This window comes from Poecilia latipinna, unplaced genomic scaffold (genome assembly GCF_001443285.1).
Source record: "Poecilia latipinna isolate Pla-1442-1.1 unplaced genomic scaffold, P_latipinna-1.0 Scaffold190, whole genome shotgun sequence".
NCBI classification, from domain to species: domain Eukaryota; kingdom Metazoa; phylum Chordata; class Actinopteri; order Cyprinodontiformes; family Poeciliidae; genus Poecilia; species Poecilia latipinna.
In genome coordinates, this window is record NW_015112806.1 from 2,345 (window position 1) to 27,576 (window position 25,232).

Below are 25,232 nucleotides of genomic sequence, written 5' to 3' on the forward strand. Positions count from 1 at the left end.
TCCAAAAGAACCACAAATAAATTCGGACGGTTGCTACGGAGAACAACAGTAACAATGTTTTAAAGGAGAAAAACAACAACAAAAAAACAAACAAACCTGCCTTAGTTAAACAAAAAAATGTGCTGGAAGTCAAAGGACAAACCTCTGACTCATGTGGCTCCAACTTGGATATCAGGTGTTGGAAAAGCAAGCTAGTTCTTTTTCAGAACCAGTTAAGAACCACCATTAGGGCCAACCCCAGTGGGGAAAAAAACCTTAAATATTCTTTCTTCTCCATTTAGTCAACCGTTTATATTTCAACATGTACTTTTTTTTTTGTCATTTCAATCCTCAATAAGTTCTGTACGCATGGAGCAATGTCTTAACACAAAACCGTAGCGAAATGTAGACTTCTAGGATGTAATCGCAATCACAAATTTGAACTGATACTAAGGAGAACATTTGTATGCGTTTTGAAACGGTTTCCACACAAAAAAGCACCACAGATATAGATTTGAAATTCATTAGAAATTCTTCTGTGTGGCCTCACCTTTGTGATGAGAGTTCGGTATTCTTCTACCAGGTGGTCATTGTTGTGGCAGCCTGCCAGGAGCTGCCACACCTCCCCACGGAGTGCCTCAGGGATGCCGCTCCGCACCAACGCCGGCAGCTGCCTTGGACGCACAGATAGGTTCATGTGCCTAGATGAGACGGAGGCAAACAGAAGCGCAATTTAATGTTAATCACCACTCCCTATGCGTTTCCTTTTCTTACCTGTGTCGTCATTTTAGTAAAGTTTGGCAAAAATTTTTTATTCTTTTTTTTTGCTGCCGTTTGAGCTCAAAAGACTGTTTTCCATAGTCATCAAGAATTGAGTTGTATTTTCACTGATAGTTTATGAGACCGAGATTAGAGGATGAGGGCTCCTCATTTAACGCAAGACGAATAAAAAAATGATTTACATGCTGATGCTCCCACATTCCACAAGAGGAAGAAATCAATCATAGATAAAAACGCTATTATTTTACAATAAAAATACAATGAATCTAGTTCTGAATATTTAACTTGTGTCTGTAATTTATCCACCCTGTTGGGATAACCGTGCTGTATTTCACCACCGGCTTTTTTTGGCAACAGCAGTAAAAATAACAGAGTAAAAAGCAAAAAGTCATCAAATAGAAAATTTAATGTTATGTTGGTTGGTTAAAACACATTTAAGCTTTCTGTGCACTTAGAAGCCACTTTTCTTTAAGTCTAACATGTCAGAATAAGCGACTAATATAATTATTCAGAGATATAGTGTTTTGACAAAAGCATTAATTCACCTCACCTATTTCTGGGTTGTTGTTTTTTTTTTTGCCACATTTACATGTTTCAGATCAAAAACATTTCTAATTATTAAGGGAAAATAGCTTTCCACATAAGCCTAGTCTACTAAAAAAGTAACTTCCCGTTATCCTGTACCGATTTGATTCAGATGTGCTCCGACCTTAAACGCTCCGTTCATTCTCAAACAACCCTACCCATCTGGCAGAAGAAAAAAAAAGGAAGAAGAAGAGTGTGCTAAAATTCCTCCACGACAAAATAAAATTCTCGCCACCATGTTGTCGCATACGCTTGACGGAAGTTGTTGCCACCAATAGAGGCAACAAGCAGTTACTTGGTTTGAGGGGTAAACACTTGTTTACATAGAGCCGGGTTGATCCGGATAGCTTATCGACATCTCAATGGACGGAATCACCATTTAAAAAGTCATTTTGCATGTTTTCAGCTTATGCTTATAGGTTGTTTAATGATCTAAAACAATGGAGCGTGGCAAAACAAAGCAAAACAACAGAAATCAGCAAATAAGCAAATGCTCTCTCTCTGATAATGTTCTTACTCTTACCCATCTTTTATAATTTATTTAAATCTATTCACAGTTTTTATGTGCTTATTTGTTCCAAGGGTCATGTTGCATAACTCCGTGGTATTTTCTGCAGACACAGCGAAGGTGATTTTTATTTGAGCGTGCCCAAGCATGTGATGCAATAACTGCCAGGTTTGGTCCTCGGGGAACAACAACTTTAAAGGTCTTTTTGTGATTTGCTGGAGTGCTTTGACCTCACATTGCAGGAACACAGTCTCTTTATTTACTCACACACAAAAAAAGTCACCAAAAGGGTTAGAGCGATGTCTTATGATTCCTTTTCTTGTATTAGAGAAGAAACAAAAAAAACCCCAAAAACCTACAGAGCATCATGTTTTCCTTTGCTGCCCTTAAAAGACATACATCTACATTCATAATAAACAAGAAATATAACTTATCTTTTCTTCAAAACGAGAACTGTCAGAACTGCAAATGGATATGCTTTTATTGAGTTACATCTAGTTAAACCGCTGTTTTTGTTACGGAGTTGATCACAAGTTTCTTGTTAAAATTATGCTAAGTGGTGAGGGAAACCACCCTAATACGCTGTAATAAGCAAGCGATGACCTTTGGAACAGATGCAACCCGACCTGCATGTATTCAATCCACCAACATCCAGAGTCAAAGAACAAAATTAGTAGGGGGAACAAATCCGCACCATTTGGACAACAAGTCTCCCCAGGTTTCAAGGATCTTCTCTGCACACTCCTTTGAAACGTCACCAGACCCACTGAGTAGCGGCTCGTCGTTATCTGGACACAAAGCAAGGCAAACAGGAAGCAAAAATCCTCGGTTAGCCGTTCAGCACACTCTTGCTTTATTAGTGCATGTCACATCAGATGAACATAAAACAAGATGGTGAGATAATTAGCCCGAAAAAGGAGTTTTATTTTTACCAAATAAACTGAATCTACAATAAAAAAGAATCTGATGTAATGACTGAATTTTCCCTGCGAAGTTCAATAAAGCAACATTGTGAATACTATTATTATTTTTATGGCTACAGTTCATGTAAAAAGCAACTGATGGAAAAGAAAAAAGAAAAAAAAAACATAAAGTCACAGTTGTGTTCATAGGTAAAAAATGAACCAATCTACAGCAAATTATGTAATTTTTCAACCTTTGTCAGCTCTTTCAGTCAAGCAAAAAATCCCTGACTAAAACATGTCTGCTGGTTATGTACCCAGGACAAAGCAGAACAAACGGTTCTCTAGGAAAAAGTGCACAATTTCAAATCCACTAGAGTGCATGGCTAAATTTGGTGCTGCCCCACAGGAACGGATTTTCATTCTTATGTGAAGTTCTGTATAAATCAGATAACAAATGCTTAAATAACCCATTTAAGTTGTGTGATGTAAGTTTTATTAATTTCAAGAGGCTCAACAGCACCACTATTTATTATTTCTGGGGTCTGGACAGCCTCCAGTGTTCATGTGTAAACTAATTTATAGCTCCCTCTTGTTTTGAGTTGGCTGCAGCAGAAAGACGGTTGATCACCTTCCTCTTCGTCATCCTCCGGCGGTGAAGGAGCCATGGTCCCGGGCCCAGACGGGAGGATGCTTGGACTGGCTGTGGTTTTCCTCTTCTCTCTCTCCGTTTCACTTTCCAAACTCACCACCTCATAAAGTGTGTCAGAGGAAGGACTCTTTCGTTCTTTTCGCTCCATCTGAGAAGAGAAGACGTCTGATAAACTGTGGGAAAGCATAATGAGTTACAGTAAGGGGGCTTGCTTCTGCTTTACAACTTTGTAACGCGTCTCGGGGAAGACTGAGTCGGTGAAGTATGTCATTCACTAATGTTCTCTAGCAAACCTCCTGGGCCTTCATGCAACAGCTGGACTTGTGTTGATATTAAATTATACAAAAAAAAAAAAAAAAAATGTTAACACTCTAATTATCTGACAAGATAACTTGTGCTGACTTTTCCAGAAGCCCATATTTAAAACCAATACATCAGAATTATTGAAGTGCGTTTCTGGCAACAGCAGTTGTTATCTTATCCGCAGCAGACAACTTACATGGTGATTTTACTCGCCATGAATAACAATAAATTAGTGCTAGTCAGAAAAGAGGACTTCCATCCTCTCAATTTGTGCAAACTCTATTTTGTGAACCTGTGCATTTAATTATTTACACAACAAATGGAGGTAAAAAGTGGCGCACCACCACTGATCTTCCCATCAGAAATATGCTGAAAATTAAGAGTATTGATTCCAAAAATATAGCGAAATTAATTTAATGGAAAAAAAAAAAAAAGAGATTCCTTTCTTTAAATTTACTGGTCTTGCTTCCTCTCTAATCAGCCATACTCAAGTAATCAGTATTTCTATCAACTGAAGCTATTTGAAGCTTACTTATCATAATTTGAAAAATTCAAAACTACCCTATTAAAAATGGCTGCATGAGGGCCATCCCGGTAACTTGCTTTATGACTGTGATTGAAGCGACAAAAAAAAATTTTTCCTTCGTTTTTTTGGTTTTAAACAACATCAAATTCTTCATGCAGTAGATTTTTGTTAACAGTCATATCAGGGAATTTTTACTCAAATAAATCAGTTAAGTCAGCTTAGCTCAGTTTGGTCAGAACAACTTAAATAAAAAGCAACATACATACACTAATATTCATAAAATAAAAAAAAATAAATAAATAAAAAATAGAGGTGTCAAAGTGACCATCTGAAACCCACTTTACCAGAACAATGTTGACAGAGCCGATGTCTGGTTATGGAGACAAACCTGTCGTAGTTTAAGGTAGAAGGTCTCAGTGTAGCTACGCTTGCTAAAGGGCCAGAACAGCCTGTCATTTGGGGAACACACTCGGACCCTCGTCTCCAGCAGAAAGCGGACCGGTTCCTCCACCTCTGTAATCACCAGATCTACTGCAGTCGTCATGTACATGAATTTATCTGAAATAAAAAATAAATAAAAAAAAGATTAAATATCACACACTCCAACTGGCGAGAAGTCGTCTATTCGCATATTTCACAAACTGGAATAGAAATATGACTGAATTTCCAACTGAGTACATAGCAAATATAAACCGTGTTATAAGTTTGAGAACAATTCAGTCTTATCTGAACCTTGAGAGAGCATTTTTGGCTCTTACCTTTGGGTGTTTCCTCATTCACAGCCTGAAACTGAGGCGTGTTGGGGTTCCAGCTTCCTGTGATGATGTAAGACTTCCCATCTGAGCTCTTTCCCATTGACTCCTGTTGGGCACACAAGTTGGAGCAAGTTGGCAAATAACACACAGAAACACAACACGTACAATACACAAGCAAAAAATAAATAAATAAACAACAATAGTCACCCACCAAGTCCAGCAGGTGCATGTCGCTGTTCTTCACATTTCTCCCCGGGCTGAGCAGGAGTCCAAAACACCTGGAGAATAATAAACACGCATGTGCGGATGGGAGATAGAGAAGTGTGCCATGATTAGGATTACATAAGGGGAAAAAAACTGAGGAAAAAAAAGAAACAAGGCAGAAAACCAGGCGTAAAACAATAACTCTTTCTATATAGAGCGAAAGTTTTGATACATTACATAAATGAGGAGAAATACTTTCCTGAACGGATGGTCTAACACAGTCCAGACCACGTTGAAGACTAAACACATTCTTTCAGTCCTCACTTTCTCTGACATTACGAAACAATAACAACTCAAGCAGAAAATGGAAATCTGCTGGGAATGCCGAAATTTAACAGATTTATTAAAGCCTGAAAAATGAGAGGCTGTGAGTAAGAGCGGGCTAAACCACAGCTGCCCTGGGCTACTTAAACCCCGACGCAGAGACATGAAGACGTTCTGAGTCAATCAACTACAACTGAGAGATTGCTTTCTTATTAACATCTGGTTCAGGCTCAAGCAGGAGTCGGACCAAAAAGAGGAACATCCTCCTTTTTGGCAAACTATTCCTTTTGACTTCACTACACTTTTGCAGAACTTCCTTAATTTGGACCTGGCTTAAAAGATTTACTTGAATCCTGCTGACATGGTAAGCGGAAGGGGAGCGATAGCTATCAGTTTAACATTCAGTCGATCACAACATTAAATTTCGATGTAACTCTCCCAGGGGTGTTGTGCAGCTCGATTCTCCTTATTTTTTGTTCACTGCGAACAAAGAAAGTATGGCAGCTGCAGTTAAGGAACTATTTGAAAACAATAGCTGTCCCCACTGAGTCACAGGGGCTCCAGAGAGTCTCTGTAATACTGCCGTTCCCTATTTACTTTTCTCAGTCAAACACTATGGGAAAATGTGAGGGCCTCAAATGTGAAAGGAAGCGGAAGGGGAATCGTAACGTTTCATGTTACATTACAATGATTCCTACACGTATACAACACCTTCCAACATTTTTTTTTTTTTCACATTTTGTTAGTTGTAAACATATATGTCAGGGTATTTTGTTGGGATTTTATGTTATAAACAGAAATATGCCACAATGTGGCAGGGAAATAATGTGAAACACGGTGGTGGCAGCATCATATTAGTTAAAAAGAAATATTATGAAAACCAATCATCATTTTTTTTCTTTACTTGATAATTCTGCACAAATTATGCAAAAATGCACTACACGTGCATCTAACTGTGGGTGTTTTGGTGGAGTGTTTTACCTCTCGATTGCCAGCTCCTTGTTGGAGGTCTGCTGAATGTAAATTACAATCTTCTTGTCCAGTCCAGCACGAAGCTTGAAGCTCTGTTTGTCCTTGTCTTTTGCCACAGCACTGAAAATGTATAAAATAAAAAATAAAAAAAGAAAATTCATGCTTATAAAAGTATGACATAGATTTAGTTTTCTTAAGTATTATATTTAAAGAAACAAGTTGGATGTTAAATGTGAAACTGAAAAGCTGGACAGGTTGACGGAACTTGCACGTTTATAAAAAGGGGGTCAAGTTTGGAACAGAGACATTAAATCAAAATCAAATTACACCACGAGCCACATTCAAACAGCCTCTGCTCATTGTCCTGCACAGTTTGTGGATCTGGATCGGCACCAGGTATTTTTTTTTTTTGTTGTTGTTTTTTGACAGAAATGGTAATCAACATTCTCCAAGCCTCACTGACATACATTTCTGTGGAAATGCCAAGGAAAGTCTAAAGTTTGAGTCAACCAAGTTGAAACAATATCAGTCACTTTGAGCTATATGACAAGTATTTCAATAATGTGAATTCCAGGATGTAGTCCGATAACCAAAACACGCCCCCTTTTGAATAGCGACTCATAGAAATCTATTGACCAGAAGCTTTCAAACTGTGTCCCCCATTTTAACTTTATAAGAAAATCTCTACCTCTTTAAGACTGAAAAGCCTTTAGCAACACTATGCTACAGAGAAGTTTCCACACAGCATTGTACATCACATTAGATACTTTACACAAGGAAAAAAAGCTCATAATACAGAAAAATTACCCTACATTCAAACTTCCTGTCTGAAGGACACTAATAATAATGAACTCAAAGCTAATGAGGAGGAAATGTGGAGCCTAAAAATAATTCAGTTTTTTGTTTTGCTTTGTTTTCTGTGTGATTCAATCATGTGGAGCAAGCTTTCTCGCAAACCCACGGACGTGACTCAGTATTACAGGAAAACAAAAATAAAATTAAAAATAGGTCAAAGCTGTGATGAGTGTAGATGTAGCAAAGGCAGGAACTTTCTGTTTTGCTTTCTTATCTGCAACGCTAGGAAGAGCCTGAGTGTATGTTTCCCGTTTCTCTCAACAACTATTCTTCTATTCATTTTGAATCCAACACAAAGTGAAGGGATTACGAGATTTTTCCCATTTGCACATCAAAGCACGTGTCTCTAATTTTTATCTAGTTTCTAAAAAGTAAATCAGTGTGCATCAGGTTGACACCTTCAAGGCCTGAACATGCTGGACTGCTTGGTTTTAACAGAATTAGAAGGTGGAAAATAGATTTTTTTTTTCCATTATTTGAGCAGTAAATCAAGAAAATAAAAAATAAAAAATCTGATTATGAGCTTCACCCAATTAACCGGTACATCTCTAAATTACACTGTGTGCAAGTACAAATCAAGAACCTTGAATGTGAGTTTACCTAAAAGTACCCTTGCCATCATCTTCCCTGATTTCCAGACTAACAGTGAAGGTGAACAAGTCGCTGTCAGGGGTGAGCGGGGCATTCTGCTGAGACGACAGCAGAGCCTTCTTAGCTGACCTCCGGAAGGCCGTGGCAAAGCTGTACAGTATCCGGCTCACCTGGAAGCAGAGGCGAACAACATGCAATCAACCATGGGAAAAGAAGGGAAAAGGAATGCAATCAAATGCAATACATTTCTGACATACAATTTATTATTTCAGTAAGATTTATTTATAATATCTATTAGGGGTTCTTGTAAAGTCATTAAGAAACTACAGCTCAGGGGTTGTTTTTTTTTTCTTTTGCAGGTTTTAAAAAAGAAGAAAAAAACATGTTTTAATTTTCATCATAGCTTGCAACAACAGATTTACCCAAAGCAGAAAGACGGTAAAGTATCATAGCAACATTCACATCCATCATTCCATGTTTTTCTGAAATCATGCAGCCCTGTTTTACAGCTTAAAAATGTAATTTAACAGTAAAATATTACTGATTACACAGTTCAAAATAAAGCGTGACTTGAGTTGACGACAGCAAGAATATTAGAAATAAAGTGAATGAGAGCGCTTGAGCTTTTTGCAATGTGGTTACTAAATGACCTATTATGCGTACACAGCACTGAAGCCACACTAGGGGGCTAAACAAAAGAAGAACTGAGCACAAGTTGTCATAAGACCATCTACTTTCCATGGAAAAGTGGCTATGCTTATGAACGGACCAATGTGTTGCATGTGTTTGTCTAGCTCAGGGGTGTGGGGGTGTCGATTTAGCCTATCCAGTGGCTCTGAACGACTTTGACCAAAACTAATTTATTAAGTTGAAATTTTAATTGAACAAATTTTATATAAAATTAAGAAAGGCTTGTTTTAGTAGTTAATGTGAAAACATGCCAAGAGATTAGCTTTTTTTTTTTAATTTCCTTTTAAGTCACTAGGCTGCAAAGTACGTGCTTTATTATTTAACCCTCCGCTGGTCGTAGCGTGATGCTCAGGAGGAACAAGGCAAAAGTCACAATCAGACAGCGGCGAAGCGGGGGGTTCCGGGGAAGGATTGCCCATCAGTTCCTGAAACCATTCAAAATAAAAACCTGTAAAAGTGCACGTGGGGTCAGTGAGACCCTGCCAGACCATGCACTTGTGGGGTCCAAGTGACCCTATCGCTTACAACTGCAGGAGGGTTAAAAGCACCAAATCATCTCCAAGTATAAAAATAACATAGCCTCACTCTCTTCAAAATGCTTTATTTTCATAGGAGTTTAACATACTGTGCAGCCCGAGTTGAAAGGTTAAGTAACGAGCAAAAGCGGATGCTCGATACATTGACGCCAACATTGGTGTCGGCCGATGTTGGTGTGCTTCCCTCATCTCGTCAACTGTTTCTGGAGGGGAAGTTGAGGAGGTTGGTCGTTTAACATAATTTTTTGGAGAAGAATTAGCCGGTTGAGGTATGGCCCCTTAACACTAAACAGACAAGTCTGGACTACGAGAAGCAGCCGAACGGGTTCTGGTAAATCTCCAAAATCAAAACTGGGTACAGGTAGAGCCTGCCAAGAAGGAAGTGATAATTTAGTCACATTCTCTAAATGTACCTTTCCCTCGGTGAGTCCTTTAACTTTAGATTATTACAGACAGATGTGCCTGTGTTAAAGAAGACCCCTCCATCCCGGCTTGAGGCTCACTTTAAAGCACTTTTTGATCATTTCTAAAAGTGGTAAACAACAAAGCTTTTGAGTACAGGGAGATGATGCGGTGCAACTGCTGTTACCAATGAATAACAAGACCTTTTTTTGTTTATTTAGACCTGAGAATAAAGCAGTGTTTGTTTTGTCCCTGGTAAAGAGGAAGAACATTAGGGGACTGCAGAGGGGCTATTTCATAAGGCACCAAATTAGAATGGAAGTGAGTGTTGGGGGGGGAGGGGGGGTTAAGAAAGCTAAATGGAGGGGGTCTTACCCATGTGTTGATAGAAAGAATAACATTTAACACAATAGAAGTGTTGTTCCCTGCTCAGCTTAATGTTCAAGTAACTGTTTCCAGATTTTATTGTTTTCAGATGGATTTCTTCTTCTGCAGCTTGAAGGAGCTTTTCCAGCACACTCACTGTAAATGTATGTAGTCTGACATATACCAACTGGACATTTACCAATTCTCATATATGCCCCCACCCCCACTGAAAAAAATAAAAACTAAAGAAAGGAACTTGATTCCACTAAATAAACTATCTTCTCTTCTCTCTCTCTCTCTTTCTTTACAGTTCTAATTTAGAAAGCCAAATGCAACAAAAACCAACGGGAGATTTAAACAAAGAGCTAACACAGAAAGGGTTCGCCTATATGATGTTTCCATAAGTTTTACACCAGGAACGTTTCTAATTTTAAGAAATTTTAAACATTTTAAAGTCTACAATCCATACAGGAAATATCAGACAAATTACCAATGAACTGTGAACATTTTTAGCGTTACATTAATTGGAGGACGCAATCTTGATAAGTATACTTAGGGAAATTTAAATAGGAGAATAAGCTTAAACTATTTTTCTAAAAAAAAAAAAAAAAAGTCGTGAAACTGAGCAGATGTGTTCTGGAAAGCCTAATAAATACATCTATGCTGGCAACCAGCAACAGTGAGCTGAGAAAGAGAAATCGCCGGGTGTGAGACACAGTGGGGCTCTCCATCAGGAAACCAGCAATTATTGGAAACAAGCTAAGGGGCCTGAGCCCACAAAGGAGGTGGTGTAAAGAACAGGGGAGTCGCATGCTTCATGCATGCACAGTGAGAAAATACACTTCTTTTTTTTTTTTTTTTCTGAGCTCAGAAAATGTTTTAAACAGAAGAAAATAGTGTGCATAGCTCAGGACTTGGTTGAAAGGAATGAAAAATTAAGGTGGGGCGAAATTAAAACTGAAAACGTGAAGAAAATGGAAGAACTGGGCCACAGAGAATTCAAGTTACTTAGAAAAACAAACTAATTGTTACAGAGAAATATCCTTGTTTGAATGTGTGAGTGTTAATTTGACTGTGCTAGTGCTCTTTAAGTGCTATGGTGTGAGCATATCTATTCTTGGTTGGTGTCTGAGGCTCTGGACAATGGGATGAAGTGGGACTATTAAAGCAGTGTCTGTCTGAAGGCTCTTAGCTACACCGAGTGCTTTCATGTGGGAGGAATCAGGTCACTGAACACGGCAGCTGTACTTTAACCCAATTTTTCAGTAAATCTGTTCGCTCTTATCAAATCTGTGGAGCCTTTTACATACCTGTAACGTCAATTCCTTCAGGCAGTGTGTTTGCGAACAAACTTGATGTTTATCTGAATGGCTTGATGGCATAAACATTTCACTGACCTATTAGATTTCAATTCTGTTGCATGTACGGCATGTACTTTTCTGCCATCTGCAATTTTCTCCTGTTACTTACAATCTATGCATTATTTGTTTTTAAGTGCATTCACTGTGTTCCTGCGTTTGGAAGACAGTGCCCATATGGGGTGCACTTTTTGCCCTTCATTCCAAAGAAGCCATGTTTGTGTGAAGCCACGATTCTTTCCTGGACCAAGTTAGACCTACTTTTTTTAAAATAATGTTTCTTCCCTTGATGAAGCCATTAACAGGACCTACTCTATTTTTTCCAAATGAAAATCTAGCCTAGGTTCTTTTTTTTTCCTGTTTCATTCCTCTCCTCCCAACTAGTACACCAATTGAATTTGTTACACTGGACAGCAGCTGGAACATTTTATTTCTTAAAGTGCTCTCAGATGACATTTGTTGTGAATCGGTGCCACATAAAATCAAATCAACTTACCCTTACCTTGGCAGCAAAGTCTGAGATACATGTTGTATGTTTTATAAAGTATAAACAGAATTCTTACCGCCTCTCGGATTTGGCAGCGGAACACGTGAATCCTGAAGATCTCTGCGTTGTGGTGGCTCTCGGTGAAGGCGAAGCAGTCGCTCTCTGGTGTGCCGTCGTGGCCTCGGACACAGAACAGGATCTTATAAATGGGGTAATTGGCAATTTCTGTGCTGTTGTGGGGGTCCAACAACCTGTTAAAACATGAAATATGATTTTTTTTTTTTTTTTTTAAGTGTTCTGTTCAGTTTCTAATGTCCCATGTGTACAACATATGAGAATTGTGGTCAAATAAGTGCTTGCTCAACCTTTTTGTTGTACCAACCTGACAGTGCCTTCGGACACGCCTGGCACTGAAAGTGTGACATCCAGCGGGAGTTGGCACTGCCCTCGGAGAATGCTCATCATACGAAGGGCCTCCACTTCACTCCGGGGGGCGTTGACGGAGGCACACCCCAGATATGTTAGCTGGCTGAACACAACGCTGTCCTCGTCCGGGATTGGACTGCAAGGGCTTCCCTCTGATGACGATTCATCTGCTGCAGAGCACAGGAGTAAAAAAAAAAAAAAAAAAAAAAAGGGGGAGGAGAGACGACGTTTACTTTAATCAGATTAATCGTGCTGAAGCAATTATTGAAATAATCGTCAGTTTATTGGGTAATCATTTAATCGTTAACTAATGTTGCACAGATGTGGGTGAATAAACATGTGTGCCACTCTGCAGCACTTCTCAGCAGCAATCAGCAGCATCCTGAACTCGGGTAATACAAGGAATCCACCAACCATTTGGCTGGTTTTGCAACAGAGCTGAGGAAGGCAGACCCCACTTTACTTGTTTAAGACTGAAACAGTGCCACCCTTCCTCACCTCTGTAAGACCTCTCATTCAGCTCGCTCTCCTGGGCCGTCTGAACAGGGAGCACCATCTCCAGCTTGGGCGGAGGCGAACTTAACGGGTCGGTGCCTGCCGGTATGGGGGACGTCACGTTAGGAAGAACCCCATGGTCACTGGGGCCGAGGCTGCTCATCGCCTCTGATCCGAGCCCAGCGTCTGCCACCGACGGGTCCATGAGGACGTCCTCCAACTCCCTCTGGAGCTGCTGCTCACTCCCATTCCCCACAATCTGATGCACGCACGTCAAAATAAGACAGAAATACAGGGGCGAAAAATATTGCAAGTTAATGTCCGGATAAGAAACATAAAGACCTGCGCAGCAATCGCCATGAGAGACGGAAGCCGACAGCAAGCACATCCCAACCGTTTACCAACAGCTTACACCTGATTTCACAATGCAGTTTGAGTGATTGTAATCTTCTTAAAAAAAAATAAAAAATAATAAAGTTTTGCTTAGTGATGGTTTTAAAGATATATTTTCATCAGGTTTCATTTAATATTAGTGATTAGTAGAAGGTCAGTATAGGGTGTATAACATCTCCACATGGAGGGCAGAATGAAATAAGACAAACTGCATCGGAGGCTTTTTGGTACTGACCGAGATCAGTGGCTTATTGCACTGTTATTGGAAGGCAAACTCAATTAAGATAATATCTAGACCATTTTCTAATACCGTTTCACTCAAACGTCCATTTCCAGCTCAATGGATGCTACACAAATAGTTAACCACATCACTTATTTGCAGGTATACCTGCGAGCTCGGGCAGGTAGCGTAATACCATCAGTGAACACCATAATTAACAGCCAGATATTGCAAAGTTACCCCACAATAATAAGAGAAACAAATACAGGAATAATCACAGACAGGATCACCACTAAATCACATCACAGAGATAGAGCAAAGGAAAGCAAAAGAAATTGCTCTCAGAGAAGGAAAAGAAAATAAGCAGGAGAAGAGGACTGACCTTAAAGCTGACCCCTTCCTCTGAAATCACCTGCATAACAAACAACAAGTTTAGACATGCTGGCTCCTCTCCTGACTAGATGGGCTGGCTGGGGGGCAAATGTGCAAGAAAATATGTTGCCAAAAAAAAAGAAGAAAAAAAAAACATGATATCAGAATGAGTGGGGCTCAATGGATGGAGTGATTTCTTTCTACAACGTGAGGAAAGTGAACAGATGCCGGTCGGACGCTGCTTTTCACATATCTGACCGCAAGCTGAGGATGTCGCGAAGGCCTCAGGAAAGCTTCACTGACTGCTGATCAAATCAGCTAAAAGGGAAAGCGTTTTATCCACAAGCATTATGAAGCAGCAGAAATACCAATGGTCTGCAAATAGATATGCAACTCCATACTAATCTGGCGCCATCTACTGGTACAACAAAGGAATTAGGGGTGAAGGAAACTTTGGGGAGAGTATAAAAGACACAAGCAAAACCACTTAGTCCAAAATCAAAGTGAAAATGCAAAACTGAACCGATAGCCAGTCTCAAAATCCATGATCATCTGGAATAAGTGATAAATAGCAATTAAGGAAACTGTAACAAGGCAAAGCTTTGTTTACCACAACACAGTTCAATAAAGCATAATTTTATTAGAGCCAGCTGACTGACAGAAGATGGCGGTCATTTTCCAAAGAATAGCCTTTCATTGTCTAAAGATTTTAGACTGCAGACAAACTGCAAGCTTCTAATTTATATAATTAACCAGAGATAAGGTTTAGGAGTGTGTTAAGAAAATGTGAAAGTAAATTACTCAGATCTAAATTTATGAGAAAAGTATAGAATGAGAATTAAAAAAAAAAAAAGCAACACAAGAAATGGTTAGTCATATGGTCAGGAGTGAATGCAATCTAAACTACACATGAGAAAAGGTGAAAAGGTTTACAGGCGAGTGATGAATCAATTTAATCCTTACAAATGGTGACCCCTCAATCTGCAAATAACTAAATAAAACTTCATGTAGATCAGCTTTGCTCTCGCATTAGAGAACGCTGACATGTTGCTATTTACCCTGTAGGACAAATTTTGATGTTATTGCAAAGTGCCTTTCAATAGTATTTATACTCCTTGACTGTTTTGGCATGTTACAACCAAGACCTTCAACACGAACTAGTGCAGCGCTGCAAATCTGGACCAAAGTAATAGTATGAAATCTGAAAATGTGACATGCAATTTGAAATCCAACAAGGAATCATATTTTTCAATTCGATTGGGTCTAATCCATTTTGCAAAAGGAAAGAGTAAAAATGTCCGTCTCTGCATGTATAAAACAGGTAGAGATTTAATTTGAAAACACAACACAAGGAAATGCATTCAAGTAACTGTATGCATTCAAGTAACATATGTGTATGTGTGTGTGTGTGTGTGTGTGTGTGTGTGTGTGTACGTGCGCATGCCAGTGATTAAGTCTGTACACGTGTTTGTCTGTGTGATTAGAAAGCAATTTGTAGCGTTAGATTTTCTGTCTTATTTTATTATAGTTTTGTATATTCAATTTTATAACACGTATTATATTTCTGGTCCGTCACATAAAATCACTGCAAAATACATTGAGGTTTGTGGTTGTAGTTCAAGAAAATCTGAAAAAGTTTTTGGGGTACGAATACTTTTACAAAGCTCTGCATGTTTCCAACTTTCTGGAAGTCCCCGCCCTTCACCACCCCCTCGAAAAAGATATGGTACTGGCCCTTGGTCCTTCCACACCACCCGTCCTTACCTTCAGTCCTGTCTTTTCGTCATCACTACCATTATTCGTGGATGAAGGTGTCTCGTCCCCCAGCCGGGACACGAGGACAAAGTCCTCACTGTTGAGAGTTGACACTGAGTCTGAAGATACGCTAATCTTCCCCACAGAGCCCTTGTCATCCATGGCTGCCACTTTTAATTTCGACCCTGCTGCTCATGAATGGAAGACAGGAGGAGGTGGTGTAGGGAGATGATGAGCAAAATCACCTAGAAAAGCAAAAAATAAATAAATAAATAAAATTCATGATGACAGCAGTCATGAAGGAAATGAAAGCCTCTTTTGGTCAAGCAGAAACTTGACCCAAACTCTAAAAATGAGGAAGAATCTGATTTGTTTTTAAATGGGGTTTTTTTTTAGCAGCTGAAGGAAAAACAAAACCAGTAAAACATATAAATTAAAAGTGAAGTTCAGTTTAAAAGTTAGCGATAAATAATTGAAAATAAAAACGTAGCAAGCAGAAAGTTTTTTTTGTTTTTTTTTTCCTCCTTAGTAATGTGTATTTTAGCAGAACAAATAAGATGAATGCTTAATTGCTTGCTGCAAAGTCGGGCTGATCCAAATGTAAGGAACTAAATAAAAAGCTACTTTGCCATAAAGACCTAATCAGTGTCAGTATTTCCCCTTAAAATAAATGTTATGTTCACTTGCAGTCACAGTTGTTAAATACAAGAAGATGAAGCCATGAAGAAGGTGCCAACGCGTGCAACAGGAAGAACGGTTTAAAAGAAAGTTCTGGAGGTGACTACTTCCTGGTTCTCCCCTCGCTTTTCTCATCTCCTTCTTCTATTTTCTCTGGATCTCCCTTGCTTTATGTGTGAACTTCCCCTTTCTACTTAAACCACCTCCAACAGCAGAACAAAAAAGGAGAAAAGACCACACATTTTCTATCACTCCAGATATGATTGTCACATATTATTGAAAAAAAAAAAAACTAAAACTTTGTTCATTTCTTTTTTTATTTGCTTTTACAGTGATGTGCTGCCAAAAATGTTATCAACACCAACTAAACACGACAAACGTACAGCTGTAACTTTACATCAGAACAAATGGCAACAAGTGCTGTTCAGAGGTTCCTGGGTGTTAACTTTTACTCTCCTTCTATTGCAGAAACGCAACGATTCATAATGCAATACACGATATGACCCAACTGAGAAACCTGTTACTGTTACTACAGTCTCACACAAACATGCTTGTGCTTGATCGCTTCACTGTTTGCAACGATCATTGTTCCTACACATCCCATTTCTCTCGTGTGCTACAGCTAGTCATCCGCCTGAGGCTGGTTATCTGAATTTGCATTACAGCTTTCAAGCCGTACTGATAAGAGCTTACCAGTTTTTTTGCACGTTTCCACTGATATTTTAACAATTTACCTTTGATGATGAGATCCAAGTTCTTGAGGCTAGAAGGCCTCGATGCCATCACCCTAAACTTTAAGTCTCTTCACAGAGTTTGTGTCAGACTCAAATCAGAACTTTAAAAAAATTAGTATTGCGTCTACTGAAAAGAAGAATGCAATACCTCATTATAAAATTACTAAACGGGAAACACAGAGATGTTTTCTAAAATTAACCTTGTATATATGTATTTCTTTATTTTTTATAGAAAGCATTGATTTTTTTTGTGTGTGTTTGTTTGTTTTGTTTAATTAACCAACATTATATTCTTGACAGCTTATATAAACACAATCCACTCTGTATGACTGCCTGGAAAGGTGAGCTAGCTGTGCAGCTGTACAAAGTGTTAACACAAAACGTTATAGACATTTATCAGGAAGATCAGGAAGATTGTCAGAGGATGCTGACAGCAAATCACTTCCATACTCCACCACCACCCAACCTCGATGTTTCCAAATGTTTTGTTTTCAATGTGAGGGTTTTAAGTCGGAGCAAGGAGGATTTAATCTGATTGTATTTAACTGAAATCTCCTCTACTCCCCTGGTTTGCTGTTCTGCTACATTAGACGGGAACTGGGATATGAGAACTTCTGAAATCAAAATTATTTTATTTAAAATCATGGAAATTTTGAGGCATGTAGAAGACAACAACAGGTTCATTTTATGGGTGGGCATTTATTGTATCGTATTATTTACCATATATCATGATTCATTTCTTATAAGAGTTTTGATTGATTGTTGTCACAATAAATTCCAATTAACAATGCTTAAAACTCTCCAAAAATGTCCGTAATTGTTGGGATTGTTTGACCACTTTCTCCACTGTTTGTTCAGCGAGAACATGAATAAATATAAAATACATTTAAAAATATGATTAAATTCGGTTAATATGTGCAGCCTAGTGATACGAATCGCATCTTTATGTGGCTGGTGTCCTAAAGAAGCACATTCCAAATGTTTTTCGAGGGTTTGTGGAGCTGTGATTGCTGTCACAGCCATAACCTAAATTTACCTAAAAACAAAGGCAGGAATAGATAGTTCTTATCATATTTTTTTTTTTATCATTCTCACAACAGTACCACAAAATCCTGTGACTAAACTTAAAACTCCACGTCGCTCCAATTCATTTATGTATCAAAAAGCAAGAAAAGACTAGAAACCACATGATGGGAAAAGAAAACACAAACAGCTGTGTCATGACAGTTAATGAGTGCTCACACACAGGAGCACATCTGTATGGATGCACACACAATCTAACACTGTCTATTTAACTGGCAGCTCTGACACTTACAATGGCCGCCTTGTCACCCTGTCTTCCTCGTTGGCCTCAGCAACAGATCTCTGTCTGCTCCTGCCAAGCCATGCTGTTCTTTAGCTGCGCCTTGCTGCAACTTCAGGGACAAATCCATTATTCCTCATAAGAGACGCTGACTTTTTTTTTTTTATAACTGAACTGATATGCATAAAAAAAGGACTACAATTTAGTTGCAAGCTGTATCGTCCAGCACATCTCTGAGTACTATTTTTTTTTAATGTCAATTAAAAATGGTGAAGAAACAGAGTATATTTCTATCTCAAAACGAATACAATTTTATAATCCACTAAGACACTGTAGTTTTTTACTTTTTAATCAAGCAGCTGAGGTTATTTGTCTTAAACTAAATTATTGTGCTTGAATAATAAGAAATCTCCAACAACAAAAATCTTCTTCTAAACTGACTCCATTTTTGTTATCAGTGAGTCTCTACATATGTTCGTAGATGTATAATAATAGTGCTTCAGCGTAGTCAGGTCTGCATTTTTTAGGACCTCAATCCCAAATTATTAAATTAGAATCAGTTACATCCAATTTCATTAGCATACAAATGACTCTGCAGCCTACAAGTGATCTGTAATGGCTTGATGTGAAAATACTATTTTTACCAATAAAGACTAACAAAAAAGGGCCCTTCTATAGATACAACATATCTCTGCAAATTGTATGATTAATGTCAAAGCAAGTGTAACTGGAAACTGGAAATCAACTGTGCCCGTTTGCGCTTTGTTTTGCTTTGCTCACTCGCCCTCCCCAGCTGAACGGTCTGTTCTGGGGCTGCCAGATGGGTCCTATGTGCACCTCAGGAGAGGGAGCGCCACAGGGAGAAACAGGGAGCATTTAGAGCTGCCCCTTTCAAACTGTCGTCAAGTCTCTACTAGAGATGCAATGGGAGGCAAAGGAATGTAAGGTGAATCTAAACCACTAATAAATTTGAGTTTAGATTCTAGACGTCCTGAGGATCCAATAGCTATCCCACTTCAGAGCCAAGTGAGAAAAGTGCTCCTCCTGTACTACTGAACAGACTCCCTGACTTCAACAAACCCCTTCACTGTGAAAGACCAAGCATCAGACATGTTGTTGCTTTTTTTTTTTTTTTTTTTTTTTTAACAAACGCTTCATTAGCAGTGATGTGTCACAACTTCTTTAGAAAGAGCAGAGCTCTGGAAACTTGACACTTAGCTGTAAATGTTAAAGCAATTGTATCTGTCATAATGGGTAATAAGTAATAATAAGCAAACCTTGTTGAAAATACTAAGAAATCTTTTTTGAATCGAAATTCTAAAAAGATAGACGCCTTTGATGTACCTTTGGACAGATCTGTGAAAACAGATGATGGTAATGGTAAATTCATAACGTGATATGACATTTATTTTATTCTAGGCACTTGTATGGCAGGGGTATGATTTAATTATAATTAGGGATGTACAGATCAACTAACTAAAGAATTGAATAGGAATTTTCCTTTAATCATTTCTGACCAGTAATCAGCTGGTCCAATACTGAAAAATTAAATGTTTCCTATTCCTTACGTGCATCAAAGTAACAACCGTATATCATTTTTGGTTTGCATATGTGCCAACAAACCACATGCATATACTTGTATAGTGTATTTCGAGATCAGACGTATACTATCAGGGGAATCTCATATTTTCTGTATTTTCTGTTGGATTTAAATTATTACCACTACCGAAGAACCTGGAGAACTTTTGTAGAATCTATTCCTCACAGGTTTTACAGAAGAAGTAAAAACTGGAATTGACAGGTCGGACTTCTAGGAGAAATCAGTGTCCATTAGAAAAAGCCTAATTGATGAACATCTGATTTTACCAAACAGAAGAAATCCAAATAATCCCTAAAATACTCAAAAGAGCTGCAATTTTCAGAGCAGCGTAAGAAAAGCTGAAGCATGCCTGGACAAGAAAATCAAGAAAGACCTTTGTGAAGGACACAAGTGTCAAGTGTTAAAACAAAGAGATGGGAGGAAGCCATTAAAAGCTCAGAAGATCAAATAATGGAATGAAGACGAAAATGTAAAAAGTTATCGTATGAGGGCTTAAATTATTCAAAGTGCTAAAGAAAAAATTTTGCATTTATTTTTAGTAGGGCTTTTATTACCATTTTCTAATTTAGAAACTTTATAGAAGAGCTATGAAAAAGATAGAAATTATGCAACCTTGTACTAATAGATAGTAATAAATAGATCACAGTTATTGCCACCACTCAAATTAATATAAGAATAAAATAAATATATTCAGGGATTCCCCCAGCGTATTATGAGTCTGGCGGGCCACCAGGCTTTACTTGGGCCCCCACCAGGCTAAACATAGCTTATTTATTTCAGTTTATTAAGTTCTACACAGAGTTCTGCAAACAGTTTATGAGATTAGGAGTCTGATGTGTAATTTCACAAAAATAAATTCAGCCATAAAGTTTAAAATCTAACTAAGCAAAGTTAATTTTCAGTTCAGCTTGCAGGTTACAAAAACACTGCAAGAACTTATCCTGTGATCCCAACTACAGTCACTTTCCCATCTACCTGTATTCAGTCTTTATCATGCAACAACTTATTTGTTTCCATCCACCACACTTGTTTTCATCTAACCCACTGACCTACTGTTAATGACACTGTCTCTTTTACAAATATAAATAAGCAAAACGAATGGTCAACAGCTTATTTACTAGCATTTCTTAATTCTCTTAATTTCACGGAATTACTTGAAGAAGTTGCACAATCTGTTTTTATATGAGATTTTATTAGGGTAGATCACCAAGTTGTTGCAACATGTCTGTCTTTTTCTTCTTTTTTTATGTTTTAATCAGTATAAAGTGTGATACAGCCATAAACTTTGCTTCCCACACTTTTGTAGCTGCGGGTCAGAAGCATCACATTCTGGAATTACATCCCTCAGGGCAACTTGAACATCCTCACTGCAGCCTGCAACAGCAGCGACTATTATTCTCTGTGGGGAAATCTGCTACAAGCTTAATGGCCTTTTGCATTCAGAGCTAGAACCAGGTGACGCCAAGCGCACTGAGGCTGCAGACAAGAACAAGGACTGCCGTCATGGCTGCCTTCCAAGATGCTGGAGCTGGAGCGTGTCCAACGGATGTTAGCCTTGTGCAGAGACAGCTAAGTACACAGCTTTGTTATTCAATTGTGACAAAGTACCTTGCAATTAAAACTCTTGCAACAGAGAGGAGCAGTAATTATGTATTAAGTGAGGGAGTGTGTTCTAGGTCTCAGTGAAACACTGATTGTTGATGGCAGTACAGTTAATATTTACAAAGAAAAAAAGGTGATTTGGTATTTCAGTGGTTTTGTGAACGCGCTCCATCAGCTATAAAAGTGTATAACATCTGACTTGAAGGATTTAGACCACAAAAAAAAGCTGACTAAGATTTTTTTTTTTCTTCTTATGACTGTTATGCAATCACACAACTGTTCAGGATTCCTGACAGTAAAAAACTGGCTTAGGCATTACAAGAGGAAAATATACAGAGTAACTCCTTCCATACCTCTTACTGAGTTTGCTCTGAAGTAAACAATGTTATAAAGGTGAAGGTTTAGAATGGTCGCATGTGCAGCAGAAATTGTATACAAAGTTTTACAAAAGTAAAAGGGCATTAAAAATGTTATTAAAATATCGATTTGGAAACAGTGTTTTTTAAATAACTAGCTGGTGTTTATGTCATTTGCTAGTCAGAATCAAATCAAATGTGTTCATTCAAAATACAAAGTCAATTCAACCAATGCTTCTTTCCAGTCAAGTTTCAAATTTGTGGCAGATATATCAACATATATAAAGTAAGCCTTTTATAGTGTCATTTTCTGATCTCTAATCATGTGTAGTGATGGTTTTGTTGACAAGAATTGTCGCCGTAGTTTTCCTTAATTACAATTTTTAACGGATGATGGAAATTGCTGACATTTGTTTTTACAAATCCAGGCTGATCTGATATTAGACGTGTTGATGCTAATGAAAAATTAAAAATGACTTTTAGAAACACTGTAAACTTAAAGAGAGATCAGGAAGTAGACCATCCTAAAACAAATGCAAAGCATTTTTTCTTAAAAGCCTTAAAAACTAAAATGTAACTAAAAAATAAATTAAAGTGTTCTGTGAAAATGAACACCATCATAGTTAATGAGGAAAAAGAAAATTAAAAGTGTCCTGGGAAATCAGCTTGTTGCCCACTTATCGGCATCTTTGAGAATCTTTCAGATTAGAGAACGCAGCATACCTAAGAAACACCAGGTCGCAATGATGACAACAAAAATAGGTGTGAAAATTGTAACGGCAGCAAAAAAGGACTCGGCTATTGTCAACATCTGTGAGGTGTTTAATATAACATCAGCGGAAACACAAAAAATGTCTGATGTTTCTGTTTCTCTACAGAGGCAGTTCATTCAGGCTACCAAGTGAGATAGACTTCAGCACGGAGCAAGCTGAAGATATTGCAGCAAACTTGTTCTGTTTTAGCATTTTAAAAGAGTCCAAAATGATCTATGAGTAAAACAAGTATCAAGACATATTGGCAAACTTTAGGAATCTAACAGTGAACATAACTAACTAACTTTAAGGGGAACACACAAGAGAGCTGCTGGCATTAATGTGAGCTGTACAAACGGTGAGATACCAAAATAGGATCTCTAATTATTTAGTAACAATTATTTTTGCGATAATTAGCCAATTCATTGAAATACAAATTATTCAACTATTCAACTCCAGAGCTGTGCAACACCAACTGCTCTCCTGACGATGCAATGATATCATCTCTGCTCTTGATAACAAATAACTACTTACGTCCCATCAGAAAGGTTGCTTAACACTCCTTTTTTATCGCAATAAAGTAATGTCTTTAACAATTATAAATAAGAAAATCAAATCATTTTCCACATAAATAATGTTGAAAACAGCTATTAATGACTTTGAAATGATTTTCCAAAAGGCAAGTAAGTCATCTCTCAGGTAAAGGATAGATCTTGTAATTCCTTTTAGTTTTGGGGTTTTATTTGAATAACTAACTCTTTTAACACATAGTTTTTTATTAAATAAATGCATCTACATTCAAAATGTGAAAGTCATGTTCTATAGATTTATTACACCCAGAGTGACATATTTTAAGGATTAAAATTCATTGTCTGAAAGTCTTGAGCAAGCATTATGTCACTGTTCAATCAAGGTTCTGGTTATCCATGTTCACTCTGCATGATTTTCCTTCCACTCAACCTTCCAATAATAAGACTGGATAAGGCACTTTTACATCTTTCTTTGCAATAATCATTTGATTGGGATGAACAGTCAAGTCACAAGTCTTCCCCATAATTGTGTAACATTTCATTTACATATACGTTTTGTTTTTTGTTTTGTTTTTTTATTGTAAATTATATTCAAACTTTCTGGCAACACAACATGTTGGTGTGTTTTTATTAGAATATGTTGTAGGAAAAATAAAAACAATTCACTCTTCTGCTTAGTCTATATTGAAATCAGAGAAGTTTCATTCAAGGCGTTATTAGCAGTCACATATAAACCATATAACGATCTTAAGTAACTGTAAAAACGCAATAAGAATCTAAGTAAAGACCATGAAATAGCTGGCTTAATTTTTATTTTATTTATTTATTTTTGGATATACTCTGTGCAATATCCAGCAGACATAATGAGAGATAATTAATACAACCAAGAAAACATCATAGAATCTTTAACCTGAAACCCTTCTAAACAGCCATCTGAACAAAAACCAAACAGTTTCTGTTTGATAATGTTGGGTGAGCCTCGCCTCCTCTGATGTTAACTTATCGCTTCAGTTTGTTAGCCATCACCAATCTGCTTAACGTTAGCAAAGATAGCAACAGCAAAAATCGACTTCAAGTAACTCAAACGTTTCATTACACATTTACCATTTGGGCACGCTACCCCGTCACCGCTACGTAAGTAATGTAAACTGCTACGTTCAAGTGTTTGCGAGCATTTCCTGAATTAACCCAGCTGACTTGCTGGCGTTGGCCACAGCCTCACAGGCCATTACTTTATTATGGCTGCTGAGCTAACGCCTGTTAGCAATGCTACCCAGGCAGTTCGCACCAACAAACAGGCGCTTATGCTCAAAACGAATGTGACAGTCACTTCCGGCTTTGAAAATATTAAGCATGTGCAAACGCAAACCCGCTTACCTTTAAGTCCACGGATTTTTTATTCCAATGGCGTTTGACACGGCATTGCACTTTCTCGGGAACATCGGCAGCGAGCAGCATCCAGGAGAGCTGTAAACACAAGCCCAACCAACCCGCTGACACCTACACTGCGCATGCGCATACTGGCGCTCCTCAATCCTGTACCGAGTGCTGCTGCTGAGCCAAGTGAGGTGAGGCGTTGGCCTCGGTGACCTGGGGTTAGATGCTTCTTGGTTAAAAGAAAGAATGTTACCCTCAGCTTAAGTCTTTTTGTCAAGTAGGGGTATATTGCAGTTCAACTCTTTAGCAGGAGAATTTTGCTTACTAGGAAAATTCATTTCAAGACTAGTGATATAAACACAGAATTCAAATTCCAAAAACTTTATTAATCCAGTTGAAGAGGATGCTCAGGGTTGTAATTTCTCTTTAATGAAGAATCCTTCTTTGAGCTGTTATCTTCAAATGTAGTCCCAGTAGATCTTTACAACTTTGACAACCTATGTGCATGTGCTGTAGTACAAAAAAAAAAAAAAAAATCAAGCATCACCCAGGGGGACATCACTCAGACCTCAATAAACTTTAATTTTGTTAGTTGCATTGCACCTCTCCATGTAGCTGTTTAAACTATAATCTCTCTTACAGATGTCTACAGGTAGGTGAAATATTGACAACTAATAAGCCCATAGAATCCCATAGAGTCTTATCTTTTTAAAAACCCATCAATTTTGACGTACACCAAACATTTGGGGTATTATCTCACATTTTATAAATGTAATAGGAAATGTATTTTTTTTTTTAAAGTTACATTTTTAGAAAGAAACAATTCACCAAAAGTGAATCCTTTTGGTGAACTGTAGTTTGTCC

At 38.0% G+C, this 25,232-nt stretch overlaps 1 protein-coding gene across 3 annotated transcripts; it reads right to left on the reverse strand.

Moving 5' to 3' along the window:
• Nucleotides 1–394: 394 nt before the first annotated feature.
• On the reverse strand, nucleotides 395–24,504 carry LOC106946412 (rab GTPase-activating protein 1-like). 3 transcript variants are annotated; one of them, XM_015030711.1, is made up of 14 exons: nucleotides 24,369–24,456; nucleotides 15,446–15,681; nucleotides 13,692–13,721; nucleotides 12,700–12,955; nucleotides 12,158–12,371; nucleotides 11,852–12,026; nucleotides 7,946–8,106; nucleotides 6,500–6,610; nucleotides 5,202–5,268; nucleotides 4,994–5,096; nucleotides 4,624–4,793; nucleotides 3,386–3,554; nucleotides 2,547–2,640; nucleotides 395–680 (listed from the first exon to the last, which is right to left on the reverse strand). In XM_015030711.1, exons 2-14 carry the CDS (start codon nucleotides 15,596–15,598, stop codon nucleotides 410–412), a joined length of 1,974 nt encoding a protein of 657 aa, XP_014886197.1. In that variant the 5' UTR covers nucleotides 15,599–15,681; nucleotides 24,369–24,456; the 3' UTR covers nucleotides 395–409. The 3 variants fall into 3 exon arrangements, with proteins under 3 accessions (XP_014886197.1, XP_014886198.1, XP_014886199.1); XM_015030712.1 differs by lacking the exon at nucleotides 13,692–13,721; XM_015030713.1 differs by lacking the exons at nucleotides 13,692–13,721; nucleotides 15,446–15,681 and having other exon boundaries at nucleotides 24,369–24,504.
• Nucleotides 24,505–25,232: the final 728 nt, after the last annotated feature.